This window comes from Hordeum vulgare, chromosome 6H (genome assembly GCF_904849725.1).
Source record: "Hordeum vulgare subsp. vulgare chromosome 6H, MorexV3_pseudomolecules_assembly, whole genome shotgun sequence".
In the NCBI taxonomy this organism is placed as follows: Eukaryota; Viridiplantae; Streptophyta; class Magnoliopsida; order Poales; family Poaceae; genus Hordeum; species Hordeum vulgare.
In genome coordinates, this window is record NC_058523.1 from 44,674,696 (window position 1) to 44,694,505 (window position 19,810).

At 42.5% G+C, this 19,810-nt stretch overlaps 1 protein-coding gene across 1 annotated transcript; it reads right to left on the reverse strand.

Moving 5' to 3' along the window:
• Positions 1 to 14,911: 14,911 nt before the first annotated feature.
• LOC123405042 (EEF1A lysine methyltransferase 4-like) lies at positions 14,912 to 18,652 on the reverse strand. Its single transcript, XM_045098903.1, has 7 exons — positions 18,442 to 18,652; positions 17,566 to 17,679; positions 17,419 to 17,487; positions 17,301 to 17,319; positions 17,168 to 17,221; positions 17,027 to 17,057; positions 14,912 to 14,941 (listed from the first exon to the last, which is right to left on the reverse strand). The coding sequence occupies exons 1-7, from the start codon at positions 18,650 to 18,652 to the stop codon at positions 14,912 to 14,914; spliced, it is 528 nt and encodes a 175-aa protein (XP_044954838.1).
• Between the last annotated feature and the right edge of the window lie 1,158 nt (positions 18,653 to 19,810).

Here is a 19,810-nt window from a genome sequence, read left to right on the forward strand (position 1 = left end):
TTTGGGGTAGTCTCAATGATCCTCCTAAATCTTCGGTTAGAGATTTTTTTTCTCTGGTATAACTGTTGGAGAAACTAGAGATATTACGCAGGCTACCATGCGGAGCATTCATTTTCCTGCCTTGCATTACTTTGCCCTCTTCATAGGCAGATGCATTAATGGGAAGATTGAACATTGTCACCTCTGCGCACCCGACCTTAGTATTCTTAAGAGCGCAGTTACGGGTGATAGAAGTTTCAACTTGGGAGCTATAATAGCAAGGAGGCTGAATAATAATGCTAATGAAGGGGATTTCTTTCGTGGGATCAATGCCACTCGCATAGCAAATTTTCTTGGAGTACCCATCCGCGAAGGAGATCCCCCGCTCCATACAACTTTCCTTGACCGCGTCGCTTTGACACGCTACCAGTTCCTTGAGAGGGATGATGAATCCCTCCTATACCGTTTAATATTTAACCGGCAACGTGTTTTCCATATTACCCTTCCTGCTCCTGCCTTCTTTGACTTTCAGGTAAAACGGAGATATTACATAACCAGAGGAGATGCAAAGGAGTATGAGAGGGAGGCAATGGCTGCTCATCTCCGTGAGGCAGCTATTCAGGCAGTGGCTGCAGCGCTCCCGTACAACACCCATTATGATTTTGGGTATCGCCCGGACCATCCTTGGGAGTAGACCAACTTAGGCCAAAAGCCTAAGCTTGGGGGAGTATGTTTTTCTCACCGACTTTATATTCTTGCTTATGCTTTCAGTTCGTTTGTCGGTGTTCACACTTTGCCACTGTATCATCCATGCTAGTTTATTTATTTTTCTCGTTTTCTTTTCGTGTGTCCGTCTAGTTTGAGAAAACCTAAAAAGATTTTCTTGTTCTTCTTTTGCTTGTTGGGAGCTTTCCCGCGTAAATATTTTTCTTTTTCTTTGGGTCAAGGTAGAAGACCATGGTTACAATGTTTAGTGGCTCTCGCTTGCATATTTGTTTGTCTCTTAAAAAGCCATATTACTTTGTCTTCTCCTTTGTGTTTGCTTGCAGATTCCAGCTTAGTGCAATGCACGAGCACGCTTATTATTGTTCACATCATTCAGTCGTGCAAGTGAAAGGCAATAATGACGATATATGATGAAGTGACTGAGGCCGGAAAAGCTGGTATGAACTCGATCTATTTTGTTTTTTTAAATATGACTAGCTTATCGTTCCTGATTCAGCTTTGTTCTGGGAGAAACATGTTTGCAATGACAACTTAGAGATCATAGTTTGTGATGCCATGCTTAGTTAACTAGGAGCTTATAATGGTTTGTCTTGAATGCCGACATGAATTTTGAGATGACTATGATGTAGTATGATAGGATGGTATCCTCCTTTGAATGATTCAAGTGGCTTGACTTGGCGCATGTTCACACATGTAGTTGAAACAAAAATCAACATAGCCTCTATGATCTTCATGTTCATGGTGATTTATGTCCTACTCATGCTTGCACTCAATGTTAGTTAATCTCAATGCATTTTGATGACTGTTGTCGCTCTCTAGTTGGTCGCTTCACAGTCTTTTCCTAGCCTTCACTTGTACTAAGCGGCAATACTGGTTGTGCATCCACTTCCATAAACCCAAAGTTGTTCGATATGAGTCCACCATACCTACCTATATGCGGTATCTACCTGTCGTTCCAAGTAATTTTTCATGTGCCACTCTCTAAATCTTCAAGAAATAATCTATTTTGCATGCCCGAACCGCTCATGTGGTGACAGGGGGCTATCAGTATCTTCCATGCTTGGCGTGTTATCCTTGATATGTGTTTATTCACTATCATTCACGAGAAAGGGGCCGGTAATTGGAATGCCCAGTTCCATGCGCAAATCGAAAAGATAATTGCAAACAAAACTTCCCCTGGATTGATGTTGGTATGGACGGCACCCGAGTATTCGGCTAGTCGTGGAGTTTAATTGATCGGTGGCGGGGGAGTCAAAACTTTACTGTTCTATTTGGGAACCGCCTATAGCATGTGTAGCGTGGAAGAAGGTGAGAACTCTTGGTCATTGCGTTGACAATGAAAGCATGCCACCCAAAATTATTATCTCTGTTTTCAAAGCTTGAGCTCTGGCACCTCTGCAAATCAATGCTTCCCTCTGCAAAGGGCCAGTCTATTTATGTTCCTGTTGAGTCATCCTCTTCTTATGAAAGCACCAATTAGAGAGCACCTCTGTCATTTTTATGCTTTGCTTTTAACTGTGTTGAGTATTGACTCCGTGAGAACAGACCTTCCCCTGCAACGGCACCAGAAGAATGCTGCTAGCACTCCCCAGCAACGAAACTAGAAGAATGTTGTTGACGGCACACCAGCGCGTGGGATCGCAGCAGTTTTCGAGGGTAGAGTATTCGACTCAAATTTGTTGATACGGCAAAAGGAGGTGAGAGGATACTCTCGAGTATTAGCAGCTGAATTTATCAGATTCAACCACACCTAAAAGATTAGTATCTGCAAGCAAAGAGTCAGCAGCAAAGTAGTATGATAATAACGGTGTACGAAATGATATGTTGACGGCAGACTATTCCTAACTGTCGTATCCATGGCGCCAAGTTGCCCATTAACGGAAATTGTCTATTCCCATCAATGACCAGCGAATCAAAATTGTAGCAGCAGCGTAACGAGTAATAGCAGTGGCAAGGAACAACACTAGTGACAGTAGTAGCAAGTAGCAACAGTAGCAAGCGACAGTAGTAACAGCAGTAGCAAGTAGCAACAGTAGTAACAGCAGCAGAGCAAAACAAGTAACAATAGTAGTGGGACAAACTCGTAGGCAATGGGTTGGTGATTCGTTTGGATGATATTCATCATGCAACAGTTATAACACGGAGAGATATGTGGCTAGCTCCCGTTCGTCAATGTGATGTAGGCATGCATTCCGTGTGTCGTCATACATGCTTAGGGAAAAGAACTTGCGTGACATCTATTGTCCATCCCTCCCGTGGCAGCGGGGTCCAAAAGGATACTATGGGATATTAACGTTCTCCTTTTAATAAAGAACCGGAAAAATGCATTAGCACTTGGTGAACACATGAACTCCTCAAACTATGATCATCACCGGGAGTGGTTCCGGTTATTGTCACTCCGGGGTTGCCGGGTCATAACACATAGTAGGTAACTACAACTTGCAAAATCGGATCTAAAACACACATATACTGGTGACAACATAATAATTTCAGATCTGAAATCATGGCACTCGGGCCCTAGTGACAAGCATTAAGCATGGCAAAGTAGTAGCAACATCAATCTCAGAACATAGTGGATACTAGGGATGAATCCCCGTCAAAACTAACTCGATTACATGATAGATCTCATCCTACTCATCACCGCCCAGTGAGCCTACGAATAGCTTACTCACGAACGATGAAGAACTTCATGAAATTGGAGAGGGAAGAAGGTTGTTGTTGGTGATGGCGACGATTTCCCCTCTCCGGAGCCCAAAACGGACTCCAATCTGTCCTCCAGATGAAGAACAGGATGTGGCGGCGCCTCCGTATCGCAAACTCGACGAAATCTTCTCTTCTGATTTTTTTTCTGGGCGAAAGTGAATTTATAGATCTGAGATGGGGGGCGGCAGAGCCATGTGGGCCCCACAAGCTTGGTTGCCGCGACCAGGGGGGTGGCCGCGGCAACAGGGCTTGTGGCCCACTGGCCCACCCCCTCTGGTGGATCTTTGCGCAGTTATTTTTCATATTTTCCAAAAAAATTCTCCGTAAATTTTCAGGACGTTCCGAGAAATTTCATTTCTGCACAAAAAAAACACCATGGCAATTCTGCTGAAAACAACGTCGGTCCGGGTTAGTTCCATTCAAATCATGCAAATTAGAGTCCAAAACAAGGGAAAAAGAGTTTGGAAAAGTAGATACGATGGAGAAGTATCAAACTCCCCCAAGCTTAAAACCTTGCTTGTCCTCAATCAACTCAGTTGACAAACTGAAAGAGAAAGAAAAACTTTGACAAACTCTGTTTTATCTTGTTGTTGCAACTATGTCTAACTCTTAACCAGAATATCAGCAAGATCACAAGTTAACCACATAAGCAAGTGACACAAAGGTCTCACGGTAAACTAATATCAATGGCATAATCAGCTAGCGAGCAAATAATATTGAGTTTCAGATACCAACAATTCAATCAAAACAAGCATGAAGCAATATGAATAGGTGGTATCTCGCTAGCTCTTTCTGAGACCGCAAAACATAAATGCAGAGCACTTTTAAAGATTATGGGCTGACTAAACATTGTAATTCGTAGCAACGAAGATCCAGTCACAGTCATACTCAATATCAATCAAAAGCAAAGCATAAAAATGACAGAGGTGCTCTCTAATTGGTGCTTATAAGAAGAGGATGACTCAACAGGAAAATAAATAGATAGACCCTTCGCAGAGGGAAGCATTGATTTGCAGAGGTGCCAGAGCTCAAGCTTTGAAAATAGAGATAATAATTTTGGGTGGCATGCTTTCATTGTCAACGCAATGACCAAGAGTTCTCAATATCTTCCATGCTACTCATGCTATAGGCGGTTCCCAAACAGAAAAGTAAAGTTTTAACTCTCCCACCACCAATCAATCACACTCCACGGCTAGCCGAATCCTCGGGTACCGTCCATACTAACCTCAATCCAGGGGGAGTCTTGTTTTACAGTTATGTTTTCGATTTAAGCGTGGAACTGGACATTCCAGATACCGGCCCCCTTCTTGTGAATGACAGTGATTAAACACATGTCGAGGATAACACGCCTAACATGGAAGATACCAATAGCCCCCTGTCACCACATGAGCGGTTCGAGCATGCAAAACAGAATATTTCTTGAAGGTTTAGAGAATGGCACATGCAAATTTACTTGGAACGGCAGGTAAATACCGCAAATAGGTAGGTATGGTGGACTCTCATGGAAAAAAATTGGGTTTATGGAAGTGGATGCACAAGCAGTATTCCGCTTGGTACAAGTGAAGGCCAGCAAAAGACTGGGAAGCGACCAACTAGAGAGCGACAACAGTCATCAAGATGCAATGAGTTTGACTAACATTGAGTGCAAGCATGAACAGGATATAAATCACCATGAACACGAACATCATAGAGGCTATGTTGATTTTGTTTCAACTACATGCATGAACATGCGCCAAGTCAAGCCACTTGAAACATTCAAAGGAGAATACCATCCTATCATACTACATCATAGTCATCTCAAAATCTATGTTGGCATTCAAGACAAACCATTATAAGCTCCTAGCTAAATAAGCATGGCATCAGAAACTATGATCTCTAAGTGGTCATTGCAAACATGGTTCTCTCATAACAAAGCTGAATCTAGGATGAGAAGTTAGTCATATTTAAAAAACAAAGTAGATAGAGTATATACCAGCTTTTCAGTCTCAGTCACTTCATCATATATCATCATTATTGCCTTTCACTTGCACAATCGAACGATGTGAACAATAATAAGTGTGCTCGTGCATTGGACTAAGCTGAAATCTGCGGGCAAACACAAAGGAGAAGACAAAGTAATATGGCTCTTTGAAAACTAAACAGGTATGCATGCAAGAGCCACTAAACATTGTAACCAATATCTTCTACCTTGACTGAAAGAAAAAGAAAACTATTTACATGGGAAAGCTCCCAACAACCAAAAGAAAAAAGGAAAATCTTTTTGGGTTTTCTCAAAAGGACACAAAAAACAAGAAAACAAGAAAACGAAAATAAACTAGCATGGATAATACAGTGGCAAAGTGTAAACACCGGCTAACAAAGTTAAAGCATAAGCATGAATGTAAAGTCGGTGAGAACACGTACTCCCCCAAGCTTAGGCTTTTGGCCTAGCTTGGTCTACTCCCAAGGCGGGAAATAACCAGCTCCGGGGTACTCCAGAGCGGACTGTGGATGCCACTGTTGTGTGAGCTCCTCTGGCTCCCACTAATAAACTGGCGTCTGGTACTCGACTGGCGGCTCGGGCTCGGGCACCTGTGGTTGGGCTAAGCCCCAATATGCGTAGATGTCTGAAGGCATAATAGTGTACCTGCCTGCATGAAGATCGAACAAAGAAGGAGCAAGCAAAGTAATAGTCTCTCGAGTACCCTGACTAAATACCAGGTTATAAAATATCCGTCTACTAGCATCTCTATCCAGAAAATCATGGCGAACCATGCTGTCATAATCCAGATATTTCTCAGGAAGAAGCATCTCTTCTTCCTCACGAAGTCTAATGGGTATCTGAAAGTGTCTAGCGAGACGAGTAGCATATATACCTCCATAGACGACACCTTTGGAACGGTTTGTGTTCAACCGCTGAGCTACTATAGAACCTAGGCTATAAGTCTTAGTGCTATAAAGGCCTTCTCACAAAACCGCAAGGTCTGGAGAGCTAAGTGATCCAGCCTCCCCACGGCCAATCAGACATTTTCCCACAAATAATGAGATGTACCGAAGCACAGGAAAATGTATGATAGCAATTCTGGCGCGAGACACTCCTCTCTCCTCTCCAACAGCAATAGTAACTATGAAATCCTCCAAGTCCCGTGGACGAGGATCATGAATATCCTCAACATAAGGTAATTTGCATGCATTGCAAAAATCCTGTAGTGTCATGCTCTAGGGGATATCGTACAACATGAACTCAACCATGGGAGGATTCTTCCTCGGATAAAAGTTGAAGCTTTGAACGAAAATATTGGTGAGGAGGAGGTATTGTGAGCACTTATCTTCAACGAACGCGGTAAGACATGCGTTCTCCACCAAGTGATAAAAGTCTTCATAAAGTCCGACGGCGCGCAAAAATTCATCACTTGGCCACTCGCAAGGTCGAACTTCTGTGACTCGAGGAACCATGTACTTGGGGAGGTTCTTCTCATCCTCCTTGGGGTTACGGCTTGAAGATCCTCTCAAGAACCTCCTCATATTTTTCCTTTTCTAGCTCTGAAAAATTCTGAAATTTTTATAGACTTCGAAAGAAAAGTGAATAAAGATTAACCCAACTAGTTGCAACTACTCCTACTAGTGCCTAGAGACCGTATCACGCGCTAAAACTACTTGGGACCAGCTAAAATCAACACTTCAAGCTCAAGAACATGGTCACAAAGGTAGCAAGAATACGCGAAGGACAAAGCACTAGAGCAAAAACTAATTGGACCAATGGAGGAGTCACTTACCAAGGAGCAATTTCCCCAAAACGGTTCGGAGAATGGTGCTTTGAGCAAGGAGATCGAAAATCACAGCCAAATGAGCAAGAACACGGGTTTGAGCTACGAAACATTTTTTCTGGAGGAAGAAGAAGAGGATAGGAGCTGGAATGAGTGGAGGGGCCCCCTGTGGGCCCCACAAGCCTGCTCCCCGCGGCCAGGGGGTAGCCCGCGGTGACAGGGCTTGTGGCCCACTGGGGTGGCCCCCAGGCCAGCTCTCTATCCCAGTATTTTTCAAATATTCCAGAAAAAACCATACTAGATTTTCAGGACCATCGGAGAACTTTTATTTTTGGGGTATTTTTCTCCCGGACGCTAAAACAGAAAATAGGAAAAACTAAACTAAACTTATCAATTTTCTTCTAAGCAACAGAAAGTGAAAGCTTAAAACAGAGGTATGTGACTCTTTGATTCATCCATTTCATGGTCATCGAAAGAAATCCGTAGATGGGGTTGATCAAATCCTTATGACAAAACTTTCTCGAATCCCAAGAGAGAACGGAGAATTTTCAAATAGCCACTAAGTCACCTCAATGGGGATATGTATCTCCCCAACAAGCAATTCATACTTCATCTTGACACGAGGAATAGGGCATTCAAAGCTCCCAATAAGAATCGATGAAGTTTTTTCGATAGCATTGATGCAATGTACATGATATCGTTTCTTCAGAAAGTGCACAGTATGCTCATTACCGTTGATGTGGAAAGTGACACTGCCTTTGTTGCAATCTATAACAGCCCCTGAAGTGTTTAAAAAGGGTCTTCCGAGGATGACCGCCATGGCATCGTCCTCGAGAATATCCAAGATAACAAAGTATGTTAAGATAGTGGTGTTAGCAACCACAACAGGCACATCCTCGCAAATGCCGACACGGAAAGCAGTTGATTTGTCGCCCATTTGCACTGAAATTTCAGTGGGTGTCAACTTATCCAGTTCAAGTCTACGATAAAGACAGAGAGGCATAACACTAACTCCGGATCCAAGGTCACATAAGGTAGTTCTTACGTAGTTTCCTTTAATGGAGCAAGGTATAGTGGGCACTCCGGGATCACAAAGTTTCTTAGGTGTTCCACCCTTGAAAGTGTAATTGGCAAGCATGGTGGAGATCTCAAGATCTGGTAACTTCCGTTTATTAGTCATGATATCTTTCATGTACTTGGCATATGGAGACATTTTGAGCATATCAACTAACTGCATCCGCAGAAATACGGGTCTTATCATTTCAATAAAGCGCTCAAAATCCTCATCATCCTTTTTCTTGGATGGTTTGGGAGGAAAAGGCATAGGTCTGTGAACCCATGGCTCTCTTTATTTACCATGCTTCCTAGCAGTGAAGTCATTCTTATCGTATCTCTTAGGTTGTGGGTTATCAGGATTAACCATAGGTTCAATCTCCACATCCTGATGATTGCTAGGTTGAGCATCATTATGAACATCGCTGTCCATATTGTCACCCGGTTCATGTTCATCACCAGATTGTGTTTCAGCATCAGACGCAGAAATATCATTTGGTTCTTCAGGTGTGACGGTATTTGGTGAACTAACAAGCAGGTTTCTATCATCCTTCTTCTTCTCCTTAGGATGACTGGGTGCATCTGCATTAATTCCTTGAGAATCTTGATCGATTTTCTTAGGATGACATTCAGGATACAAATGTTCCTGAGTCATTTTGCCTCCTCTAGTAATGACTCTGACAGAGTTGTCAGTTAATTCATTGAGCGGGTCATTCTGAGCTTTAAGTACTTGTTCTACCTGAGTAGTAATCATAGAGGCATGTTTACTCAGAAGCTTCAGATCATTCACATTTCTGTCTACACAAGCACTTAAATGGCTAAGCATACGAGTGCTTTGTTCCAAATGTCTGCTAACATAATCATTGAAACTCTGTTGTTTGGCAACAAAGTTGTCAAATTCATCAAAGCATAGGCTAGCAGGTTTATCAAAAGGAATATCACTCTCATCAAACCTACGCAGAGAATTTACTTCTACTACCTGTATCGGGTTATCGAGACCATGGATCTCTTCGATAGGTGGTAGATTTTTGACATCTTCAGATCTAATGCCTTTCTCTTGCATAGTTTTCTTGGCTTCTTGCATATCTTCGGGGCTGAGGAATAGAATACCTCTTTTCTTTGGAGTTGGCTTAGGAGGTGGTTCGGGAATAGTCCAAGCACTATCATTGAATAAGATGTTATTCAGTAGAGTATCAGCTTGTTCTACAGTTTGTTCCCTAAAAACACAACCGGCACAACTATCTAGGTGGTCTCTAGAAGCATCAGTAAGTCCGTTATAGAAGATATCAAGTATCTTGTTCTTCTTAAGAGGGTGATCAGGCAAAGCATTCTGTAGCTGGACGAGCCTCCCCCAAGCTTGTGGGAGACTCTCTTCTTTGAGTTGAGCAAAGTTGTATATTTCCTGCAAGGCAGCTTGCTTCTTATGGGCAGGGAAATATTTCTCACAGAAGTAATAGACCATATCCTGGGGACTACTCACACATCCAGGAGCAAGAGAAGTGAACCAGGCTTTAGCGTCTTCCTTTAGAGAGAAAGGAAACAGCTTAAGGATATAGTAGTGGCAGATCTTCTCCTCACTAGTGAAAAGGGTGGCTATATCGTGTAGTTTGGTAAGATAGGCTACGACTGTCTCAGATTCATAACCGTGGAAAGGATCAGATTCGACTAGAGAGATTATCTGAGGATTGACAGAGAATTCATAATCCTTATCGGTGATAAAGATAGGTGAAGGGGCAAACTTCGGGTCGTATTTCATCCTAGCTTTCAGATATTTTTCCTTCCACTTGAGAAGTAATTTCTCAGCGTCATAGGCATCCTTACACGCAAGAAAATCCTCAGCTATCTCTCCCTCCATAACGTAACCCTCAGGTATATCAGGCAATTCATATCTAGGAGAGCTAGATCTAGCAGGAGCAAAAGCAGGTTCTATCTCAATAGTATCGGCTGTTTCAGAAGCATCACGAGCATTGGCAGTAACTCTAGCAATGTGAGCATCAAGGATTACCCCTAGTGGCACATCAGGCAAAGTAGTATCTCCAGAAGTATCAAGCATAGCATCTCTAGCAGTATCAAGCATAGCATCATCAGGCATAGTATCAAGCATAGCATCTCTAGTAGTATCAATCATAGCATCTCTATCAGTATCAAGCATAGCATCATCAGGCATAGTATCAAGCATAGCATCTCTAGCAGTAGCATCATAAGCATCATCAAGCACATGCGACAGGTCAAGATTTCTAGAAGGAGGTGATGTCGCAAACTTACTCATAACTGAAGGTGAATCAAGTGCAGAGCTAGATGGCAGTTCCTTACCTCCCCTCGTAGTTGAGGGCAAGACTTTGGTTTTTGGATCATTCAGATTCTTCATAGTGATCAGCAGATATAAATCCCAAGTGACTCAGAGAATATAGCAATACCTCCCCAGCAACGGCGCCAAAAAAATGTTGACTCCGTGACAACAGACCTTCCCCTACAACGGCACCACAAGAATGCTGCTAGCACTCCCCAGCAACGAAACTAGAAGAATGTTGTTGACGACCCACCAGCGCGTGGGATCGCAGCAATTTTTGAGGGTAGAGTATTCGACCCAAATTTGTTGATACGCCAAAAGGAGGTGAGAGGATACTCTCGAGTATTAGGAGCTGAATTTATCATATTCAACCACACCTGAAAGATTAGTATCTGCAAGCAAAGAGTCAGCAGCAAAGTAGTATGATAACAACGATGTCAGAAACGATCTGTTGACGGCAGACTATTCCTAACTGTCGTATCAATGGCGCCAAGTTGCCCGTTGACTGAAATTGTCTGTTCCCGTCAACGACCAGCGAATCAAAATTGTAGCAGCAGCGTAACGAGTAATAGCAGTGGCAAGAAACAGCAGTAGTGACAGCAGTAGCAAGTAGCAACAGTAGCAAGCGACAGTAGTAACAGCAGTAGCAAGTAGCAACAGTAGTAACAGCAGCAGAGCAAAACAAGTAACAACAGTAGTGGGACAAACTCGTAGGCAATGGTTCGATGATTCGTTTGGATGATATTCATCATGCAACAGTTATAACACGGAGAGATATGTGGCTAGCTCCCGTTCGACAATGTGATGTAGGCATGCATTCCATGTGTAGTCATACGTCCTTAGGGAAAAGAACTTGCATGACATCTATTGTCCATCCCTCCCGTGGCAGCGGGGTCCAAAAGGATACTACGGGATATTAAGGTTCTCCTTTTAATAAAGAACCAGTACAACGCATTAGCACTTGGTGAACACATGAACTCCTCAAACTATGATCATCAACGGGTGTGGTTCCGGTTATTGTTACTCCGGAGTTGCCGGGTCATAACACATAGTAGGTAACTACAACTTGCAAGATCGGATCTAAAACACACATACATTGGTGACAACATAATAATTTCAGATCTGAAATCATGGCACTCGGGCCCTAGTGACAAGCATTAAGCATGGCAAAGTAGTAGCAACATCATTCTCAGAACATAGTGGATACTAGGGATCAATCCCCATCAAAACTAACTCGATTACATGATAGATCTCATCCTACTCCTCACCGCCCAGCGAGCCTACGAATAGATTACTCATGAACGACGAAGAGCTTCATGGAATTGGAGAGGGAAGTAGGTTGTTGATGATGATGGCGACGATTTCCCCTCTCCGGAGCCCAAAACGGACTCCAGATCTGTCCTCCAGATGAAGAACAGGATGTGGTGGCGCCTCCGTATCGCAAACGTCACGAAATCTTCTCTTATGATTTTTTTCTAGGCGAAAGTGAATTTATAGAGCTGAGATTGGGAGCGGCAGAGCCACGTGGGCCCCACAAACTTGGTTGCCGCGGCGAGGTGGATGGCCACGGCAACAGGGCTTGTGGCCCACTGGCCCACCCCCTGTGGTGGATCTTTGCGTAGGTATTTTTCATATTTTCCAGAAAAATTCTCCGTAAATTTTCCGGATGTTCCGAGAACTTTCATTTCTGCACAAAAACAACACCATGGCAATTCCACTGAAAACAACGTCAGTCCGGGTTAGTTCCATTCAAATCATGCAAATTAGAGTCCAAAACAAGGGCAAAAGAGTTTGGAAAAGTAGATACGATGGAGACGTATCAAGTATAACTGTGACTGGATCTTCTTTGTCATAAATTACAATGTTTAGTCAGCCCTTGGTCTTTGAAGGTGCTCTGCATTTATGTTCTGCGGTCTCAGAAAGAGCTAGCGAGATACCATCTGTTCATACAGCTTCATTTTGTTTTGATTGAAGTGTTGACGTTTGAGACTTATTATTATTTGCTCGCTAGTTGATTATGCTATTGATATGAGTTTACCGTGAGATCTACATGTCATTTGCTTATGTGGTTAGCTTATGATCTTGCTGAAATTCTGGATATGAGTTAGACATAAATGCAACAACAAGATCAAAAGAGTTCGTAAAAGGTTTTCTTTTGTCTCTTCCAGTTTGTCAACTGAATTTCTTGAGGACAAGCAAGGCTTTAAGTTTGGGGGAGCTGATACGTCTCCATCATATCTACTTTTCCGAACTATTTTGCCCTTGTTTTGGAATCTAATTGGCATGATTTGAATGGAACTAACCCGGACTAATGCTGTTTTCAGCAGAATTGCCATGGTGTTGTTTTTGCATAGAAATAAAAGTTCTCGGAATGACCTGAAAATTTATCAAGAATTTCTGTGGAATTTATGAAAAATACTGGCGCAAGAATCAGCGGAGGAAGTGGAGCTGTGAGCCCACAAGCCCACCATGCGCGGGCCGCGCCTGGAAGGCTTGTGGGGCCCACAACGCTCCATCGCCTCCAAATCCAGCTCTATTTAGCCCGTTTCGTCCGGAAAAAATCAAGGAGAAGAGTTCATAGCGTTTTACGATACGGAGGCTACGCCACCTCCTGTTCTTCATGTGGAGGACAGATCTGGAGTCCGTTCTGGGCTCCGATGAGGGGAGATCGTCGCCATCGTCATCATCAACCTTCCTTCAATGCTAATTCCATGATGCTCTTCACCGTTCGTGAGTAATCTCATCGTAGGCTTGCTAGACGGTGATGAGTTAGATTGATCCCTAGTATCCACTATGTTCTGAGATTGATGTTGCTACTACTTTGCCATGCTTAATGTGTGTCACTAGGGCCTGAGTGCCATGATTTCAGATCTGAACCTAATATGTTGTTGCAAATATATGTGTGTTCTTGATCCTATCTTGCAAGTTGTAGTCACCTACTATGTGTTCTGACCCGGCAACCCCGGAGTGACAATAGCCGGAACCACTCCCGGAGATGACCATAGTATGAGGAGTTCATGTATTCACCAAGTGTTAATGCATTTGTCCGGTTCTTTATTAAAGGAGAATCTTAATATCCCGTAGTTTCCATTAGGACCCCGCTGCCACGGGAGGGATGGACAATAGATGTCATGCAAGTTCTTTTCCCTAAGCACGTATGACTACATACGGAATACATGCCTACATTAGATTGACGAACTGGAGCTAGTTACATATCTCTCCGTGTTATAACTGTTGCATGATGAATAGCATCCGGCATAATCATCCATCACCAATCCAATGCCTACGAATTTTTCCTGCTGGTCCTTTCTACCACTACAAGAAATAAGGTCAATTATGACTCCCTATATTGGTCATTGATTCGTCATTGTTGTTGTTTGTTGACCTTTTTTTGACCAAATTTACAAGGTCAACAGTTGGCCGTCAAGAATGAACAAACTTGACCTTTTCTAAAATTTTGGTCATAGAGCTCTATTGACCAAAATTTTGGTTTGGTCATTGTGTGAGCCACGTAGGATGTGACGTGGCTGTGCTGACATGGCATTGCTAGTGACCAAATGGAATCATTATAAATTTCACAACCCAATTCAATAATCTTGTCTACATCGACCTCTACCAATACTATTTTATTATTAAAAATGTCTAAATTGTTTAGGCTGATGCATTATTTTTCCAAAAACATGTATATCAAAGGATACACCCATTAAACACAAGTACAAAAGAATAAAAGATTACGAATTAGTTGTATATATTTCATTTCAGTAGCACATCACATGAATTACAATACATCATCAATCGACTCCTCTACACATAAAGGTTCAAGGCCCAACAAATGCACAACAGAATAGTTCTACAAGTGCAGGTGCACAGCAAAAGGGCCCAACAAGTGCATAATCACACATCAACATAGTTCGACAAAGATTGAATGAGAAGCACAAGTTTTTGTTGATCACACATAACATCAATGATAAACGAAGTTTCTTGTTCCCTCCTCTTGGCCTGTCCTCTACTTCTTCTGGGTGCTTCAGATCATCCTGGTAATTCAAATAATCAAACATAAGGAAGCATACAAAATAATCAAATATTATAATGTACAAGTAATAAATAAACTAGAAGTATTTCATCCTCCAAAAATGGTAATGTATTGAGTTCTCACTATGCGAATGTTTTCATGTACTAGAGGCTGGGGCGCCACCTAGAAGTTACACTGTCCAGATTAGCACAATACTTAATGGAAGTTGCCAAATGCAAGTATTTTAACAGTTAGCTATCCAGGTCAATAACAAGAACATATACGCCAGAAATAATATTTGATAGGCAGTTTCCTATTAAGTTTATACATTGTAAGGTAACACTACAATTCTTTTTCTAAAATTAAAGTTCTGTTGCCCGATGTGGCTGATGCTAGTTGCTATTATCTTGCAGGCTTGCAGCCAAACGTCAACTCCCTCCTGCACCAGCAGGCTATGTGTTGAAGGAATCGACGGATCTGCAGCCGTGCATCCATCCCCTCACACGGAAGGCACCTGGTACCCCACGGCCTCCATTTCCACTAGAAATATCTTTATTGTCTACTCGTCTTTGCCACAGATTATTTTGCACCTCCTTCAGGCCATACAACTACTATGAGTCATTCGGTATGTGGGAGGTCAAATTCTAGTCGAATCCAACCTTTTATCTATGATGAGAATAAAGGTTGGGATTTTATACGGTTCAGGGAGAACTAGTATGGGAACATTAACAGCTCAACTTCCACAGCATGGTTCATATCTATAGTCCAAATAGCCAACATGGCACATTTATATTGACACCATGCTAGCTACGTAATAGGAGTATAATACACTTTGGATATTACCTAAAATGCATAGAAATACTGTAGATCCAGTAGTAAGCTCAGTTGACAGATGTTTCTCTGTGTTTCCTTTAGACATGTTAACAAGATTATAATTATCTCAGATTGATGTGGGATATAACTAAACCACATTTTAATTTCTTTCTACCAGCACATTATTTTCTTAATTATGTATCGGATTGGTACTACTATAAGAAGTAATCTTTGGTGCCGCTTGCAGATATTGGACAATCAATATTATGGAAATGTTTGGCAGGTCGTCCTTTCCAACTGAAAAAATACATGTTTATATCAAGAAAACAATGTGGAATCTACTAGTTGTGTGATTTTTCACGGTCCAACCCATTTTCCTCATAAAGGTAGTTGATAGCAAGGCAGTCATCAACTGGTTGGCCATAAATTGCACTATCTTTATGTTAGTCGATTTAGACTTTGTTTTGTCGTCCCCACTTGTGTACAGTTTTTATTGGACTGAAGATTACTAGTCTCAACAAGCATAACTAGTCAATCAGTCTTTTGCAAAAAATGTTATTTTTATAGAGCAGAAATGTATGTAATGATCAAAACGTTAAGTGCTTTATATCATCAGTGTACATTTATTCAAAATTAGCTAGCCCCGCTTCTCTTTATTTACCTCACCTTTTCTGATCTTTATGTGGTTTTACAGAAGGATTTAGAGGACAATCAACTATCAATACATGTTGTATCAGGTTTCCTAAATAAAATAGTCAAGAAGAAGAATGTTCAAGGGAAGTCGTCAGATTGTTCTAGAAGCAATAAGCGCATAAGGTGCAAATGTTTGGAAGCTGGTGTACAAAGTAGCTAGAGAGCTTTAGATAGATCCCAATGAGCTCTATAATTTTTTAGATTGGTTTTAGATAGTTAAAATTAGTAATTTCTTATGCATTGATGTGTTGCATTGTTGTATATGAAAGTATAGTTCAATCTAAACTATCAATGCGAGTAATATAATTTATTTTTCAATGCAAAAGTTACAAATTTCTACCTGTTTTTTGATTTGTGGTAGCAGGGTAACATATTTTTTGTTAATTTATCGTAATACGGAAGCACATTTGTGTTTCTTGAGATGCAAATGAAAGGAGTACATGTAATTAGAGATGCTAAATAAGCATGTCTAGCAGAACACCTCGATCTACATAGACACGATTTTGAGCGGCCTTATAAAGCGTCTCATACCATGTACACACGCTTACATAGCGTGGCTAATTTTTTTGAGACGGTCCATGCGGAGACGCTCGAGGGACGTTTTACTAAGACGCCTCTACCATTGCCTAGAGATGAAATAAAATGTTTGTACTTATGAAATTTGACGTCCCTATAGGTTCTTTTTATTGTAGTGCCAACCTAAAAATATCCATGGCGTCAATGGCCAGCATACAACTTACAGTAGCACGATTGCTACGGACACCACATAGAGCAGAAGAGAAAGCACAGGAAAGGAAGCAGGTGGCTTACCTACGCCATAGTAGGAGAAGAAGAGGACATCGCTGGCGCGGGGGGAGTCGCCGGCGACAAGGTCCACCCCACCACAGAAACCGTAGTGGGAGGAAGTGATGGTTATCTAGCAGTTCAGAAACAAAAATTGATCATTATAATCAGTGGCAGGAAATGACATATTAAGGGTGCACTATGTAGAAACTTATTCAAACTGCGTACCAACATAAAGACTCCCCCTGGTTTGAGTAGCCTACAATCAGAACATACCACTCATAAGAATGCAGGAATACTGAACTTAACAATATATTGGTGCACATGAGACTGTAAGTGATGCTTCAATGGGGTCAAAGTATTAAGAACCTATCCACTTCTAGAACCATCTGCGCTGCGCTGAGAGGAGCCTCCACACCACACTGTGGAAGTAACAAGACCGCGATGTTGAAGAAGTACCAAAATAATCAAAAGACACAATGACCAAATGTTACTACTTCCCATCAAAGAGTCCAAAGTACCTTCAAGAAATGCACAAAAAGAACAAGCGGCATTAAGCAAAGTGTGTCAATAGACTAGATACTTATTAGAAAGCCACTGTAGCATGAAGAAACTCACACCTTTAACGATTGCACAATCAAATGATTCCTCAGAGAATTTACTCATATCCCTAACATCCATTTGCATGTCTACAGCTCATAAGGAATTCAACAGACACTAGATTTCACTTCCCGAACAAAGAGGGAATTTAAAATATTTAAGGATACATTGTAGCTGTGGAAGATCGAAGTACTTCTTTCTCATCATCTCAATTAAAACCAAAGAAATGTCAATGTTTATTATCTCCATGTAGCCATCAGCAACCATATCCTCTGACATAACTGCAAACAGCAGAGCATGGGTAGAAAATTTAAATTAGCACAGGGAGCGTAATCATCGAGCCTAGGTTTAGAAGCGCATCCTAAATTCTATCCAGAATACCAGAACAGCCCATCGAGGGTGCAAAACACAAGTAGTGAAAATCTGATGTGTTGTCATGTGTTTAACGTGTCGATGCAGTATTGATGGCCTGCACCATAATACTACTTCCCAGAGCAACTTTGGGTTACTCGGGAACAAGTCAGATCAAGGTTGGTTTTTGTTTGGATTATTATCAAACAGAGTTGTGCTGGTTTCAGATGTGTGCTTCCATATTACTGTCCTTACCCCATTTGGCCATGCCAGTTCGCAATGACTGCTTTTGTGTGGCATCAACATCACAACCCTGTCAACGCACACATTGCCAAACTGTAGCAGCATAGCACATTACCTCATCTAGAGTATAATTATCAGATTATTGGAAGTGATATATGTCAGCATGTGGACTGATAGAATGGCATTATCTGATTGCCATGTCGTTATATACAGAACAGATACAGGAAGCACTGGAGCTAAATCACCACCTAGCCGAGGAGCTATCCATAAACCATTGCCGTGACAGCAATTTCGACCCCAACACACGGTGACTGTGCTGTGTGCAAGCAGCTAATCCAAAAGATCACTCGCTCGCTGGTCCGTGCCAATCACCCCCAGCCCTTCACAAATCACAATCAAGCACCTATTTCATGAGAGGAGAGAGGAAGAGGCGAAGGGGGAGGACGTACGCACGGAGCCGCAGCCGATCATGAGGAGGCGGGAGGCCGGAGGCACCAATCGGCAAACGAAGGGGCGTAGCGCGGCGTAGCGCTGGTACCAGCCGTAGGACGCGCCGCCCTCCTCCACATAGCGCGCCTCCCCGTAGCTCCTGGTGCCGTCGCTCCTGGTGTCCCCCTCCTCCTCCGCGTAGCACCGCGCCGCTGCCGCTCCCGGTGCCATCGCTCCTTGTGTCCCCCTCCTCCTCCGCCCCGTGAGGCGACAGCGGCAGCGACGACGACGACATCGCCCGGGGACTGTGGGGGGCGCGGGCGAGCGAGCGAGCGGGTCGAGGGAGGCGGAGGTGGATCTGGGCCGAGGGGAGGATCGGCCGCCATAGGTCGTGGGCGAGAGAGAGATGGGGATCGCAAGAGAGATGTGGTCGTGGGGGAAAGAGAGCAGATCCTCGCCATCCTATGCGAGGCCAGCCTATCACATGGGAGGCCACGGATCACTTCCCTCAAACAAATCCTGTCCATCCACTCCTTCTACATCCAACGCTTTAAAATCCTCCCCTCATCCAACACACTTCTATCACTTTTTCTCTTCTTCTTTTTTCAATCGGTAGCACTTAGGCCCTGTTTGATAACAAAGAATTTTTGAAGTATTTTTAGAATACTGCAGTTTTTGAGATTATCATAGTTTTATTTACAATGAGGTGTTTGGTTGCCTATAAGAATTGTGATTTTAAAACTGCAGTATTGGAAAAACTGTGGTTTTTTCTCTACATAAACAAAAAGAACCCCAGACCTCTTTTTAAAAAACAGAGAAGGTGAAAAGAAGGGGTGGGACGTCGTTGTCTTCATCATGTGTACTCGATCGATGACAGAGAGGTATTTCGACACCTCCACGTGCAGCTTCGACGTGTCCCGACGGTGATGCCGAAGAAGGCGAAATCACTCCGTCTATGCTAGCTCGCTGATACCATGTTGTGGGTGTCCTTCTGCTTAACATGCAAAGTGGAGTCTGCTTGTGGATGGTTCTGTTCTATGCACGCTACGGGCAAGATCTAGCCAGCTACGTAGCTCCATATACGCATTGACCGCTAGCAACGGCTAGCTAGCTAGCTACAAATGCATGCACCATCAACGGCTAGCTGGTAAATTTTACAACAATATGTGGGGTAACCAAACAGGTTCTCTGCATTGTCAATACTGTATAAAATGTTGTTATATTAAAACCATGGTATTTTCTACCTATAGATAAAATTACTGTAGTTTTTAATACTTTAGTTTTTTTACTACTTTGTTACCAAACAGGGCCTTAATGACCAATTTATGCAAATAGTATCATGACCTAATGGACACAAAAGGTCATAACATTATGGGCTTTGGACCCTCT

Excerpts from the sequence above, each read along its gene's own strand:
- LOC123405042 (XM_045098903.1), bottom strand. The coding sequence starts at position 18,652 with ATGGCACCGGGAGCGGCAGCGGCGCGGTGCTACGCGGAGGAGGAGGGG. Across the intron at positions 17,488-17,565 it reads CGATCTTCCACAGCTACAAT|ACATGCAAATGGATGTTAGG; the intron begins GTATCCTTAAAT and ends TATGAGCTGTAG. Across the intron at positions 17,058-17,167 it reads ATGGTTCTAGAAGTGGATAG|GCTACTCAAACCAGGGGGAG; the intron begins GTTCTTAATACT and ends TTCTGATTGTAG.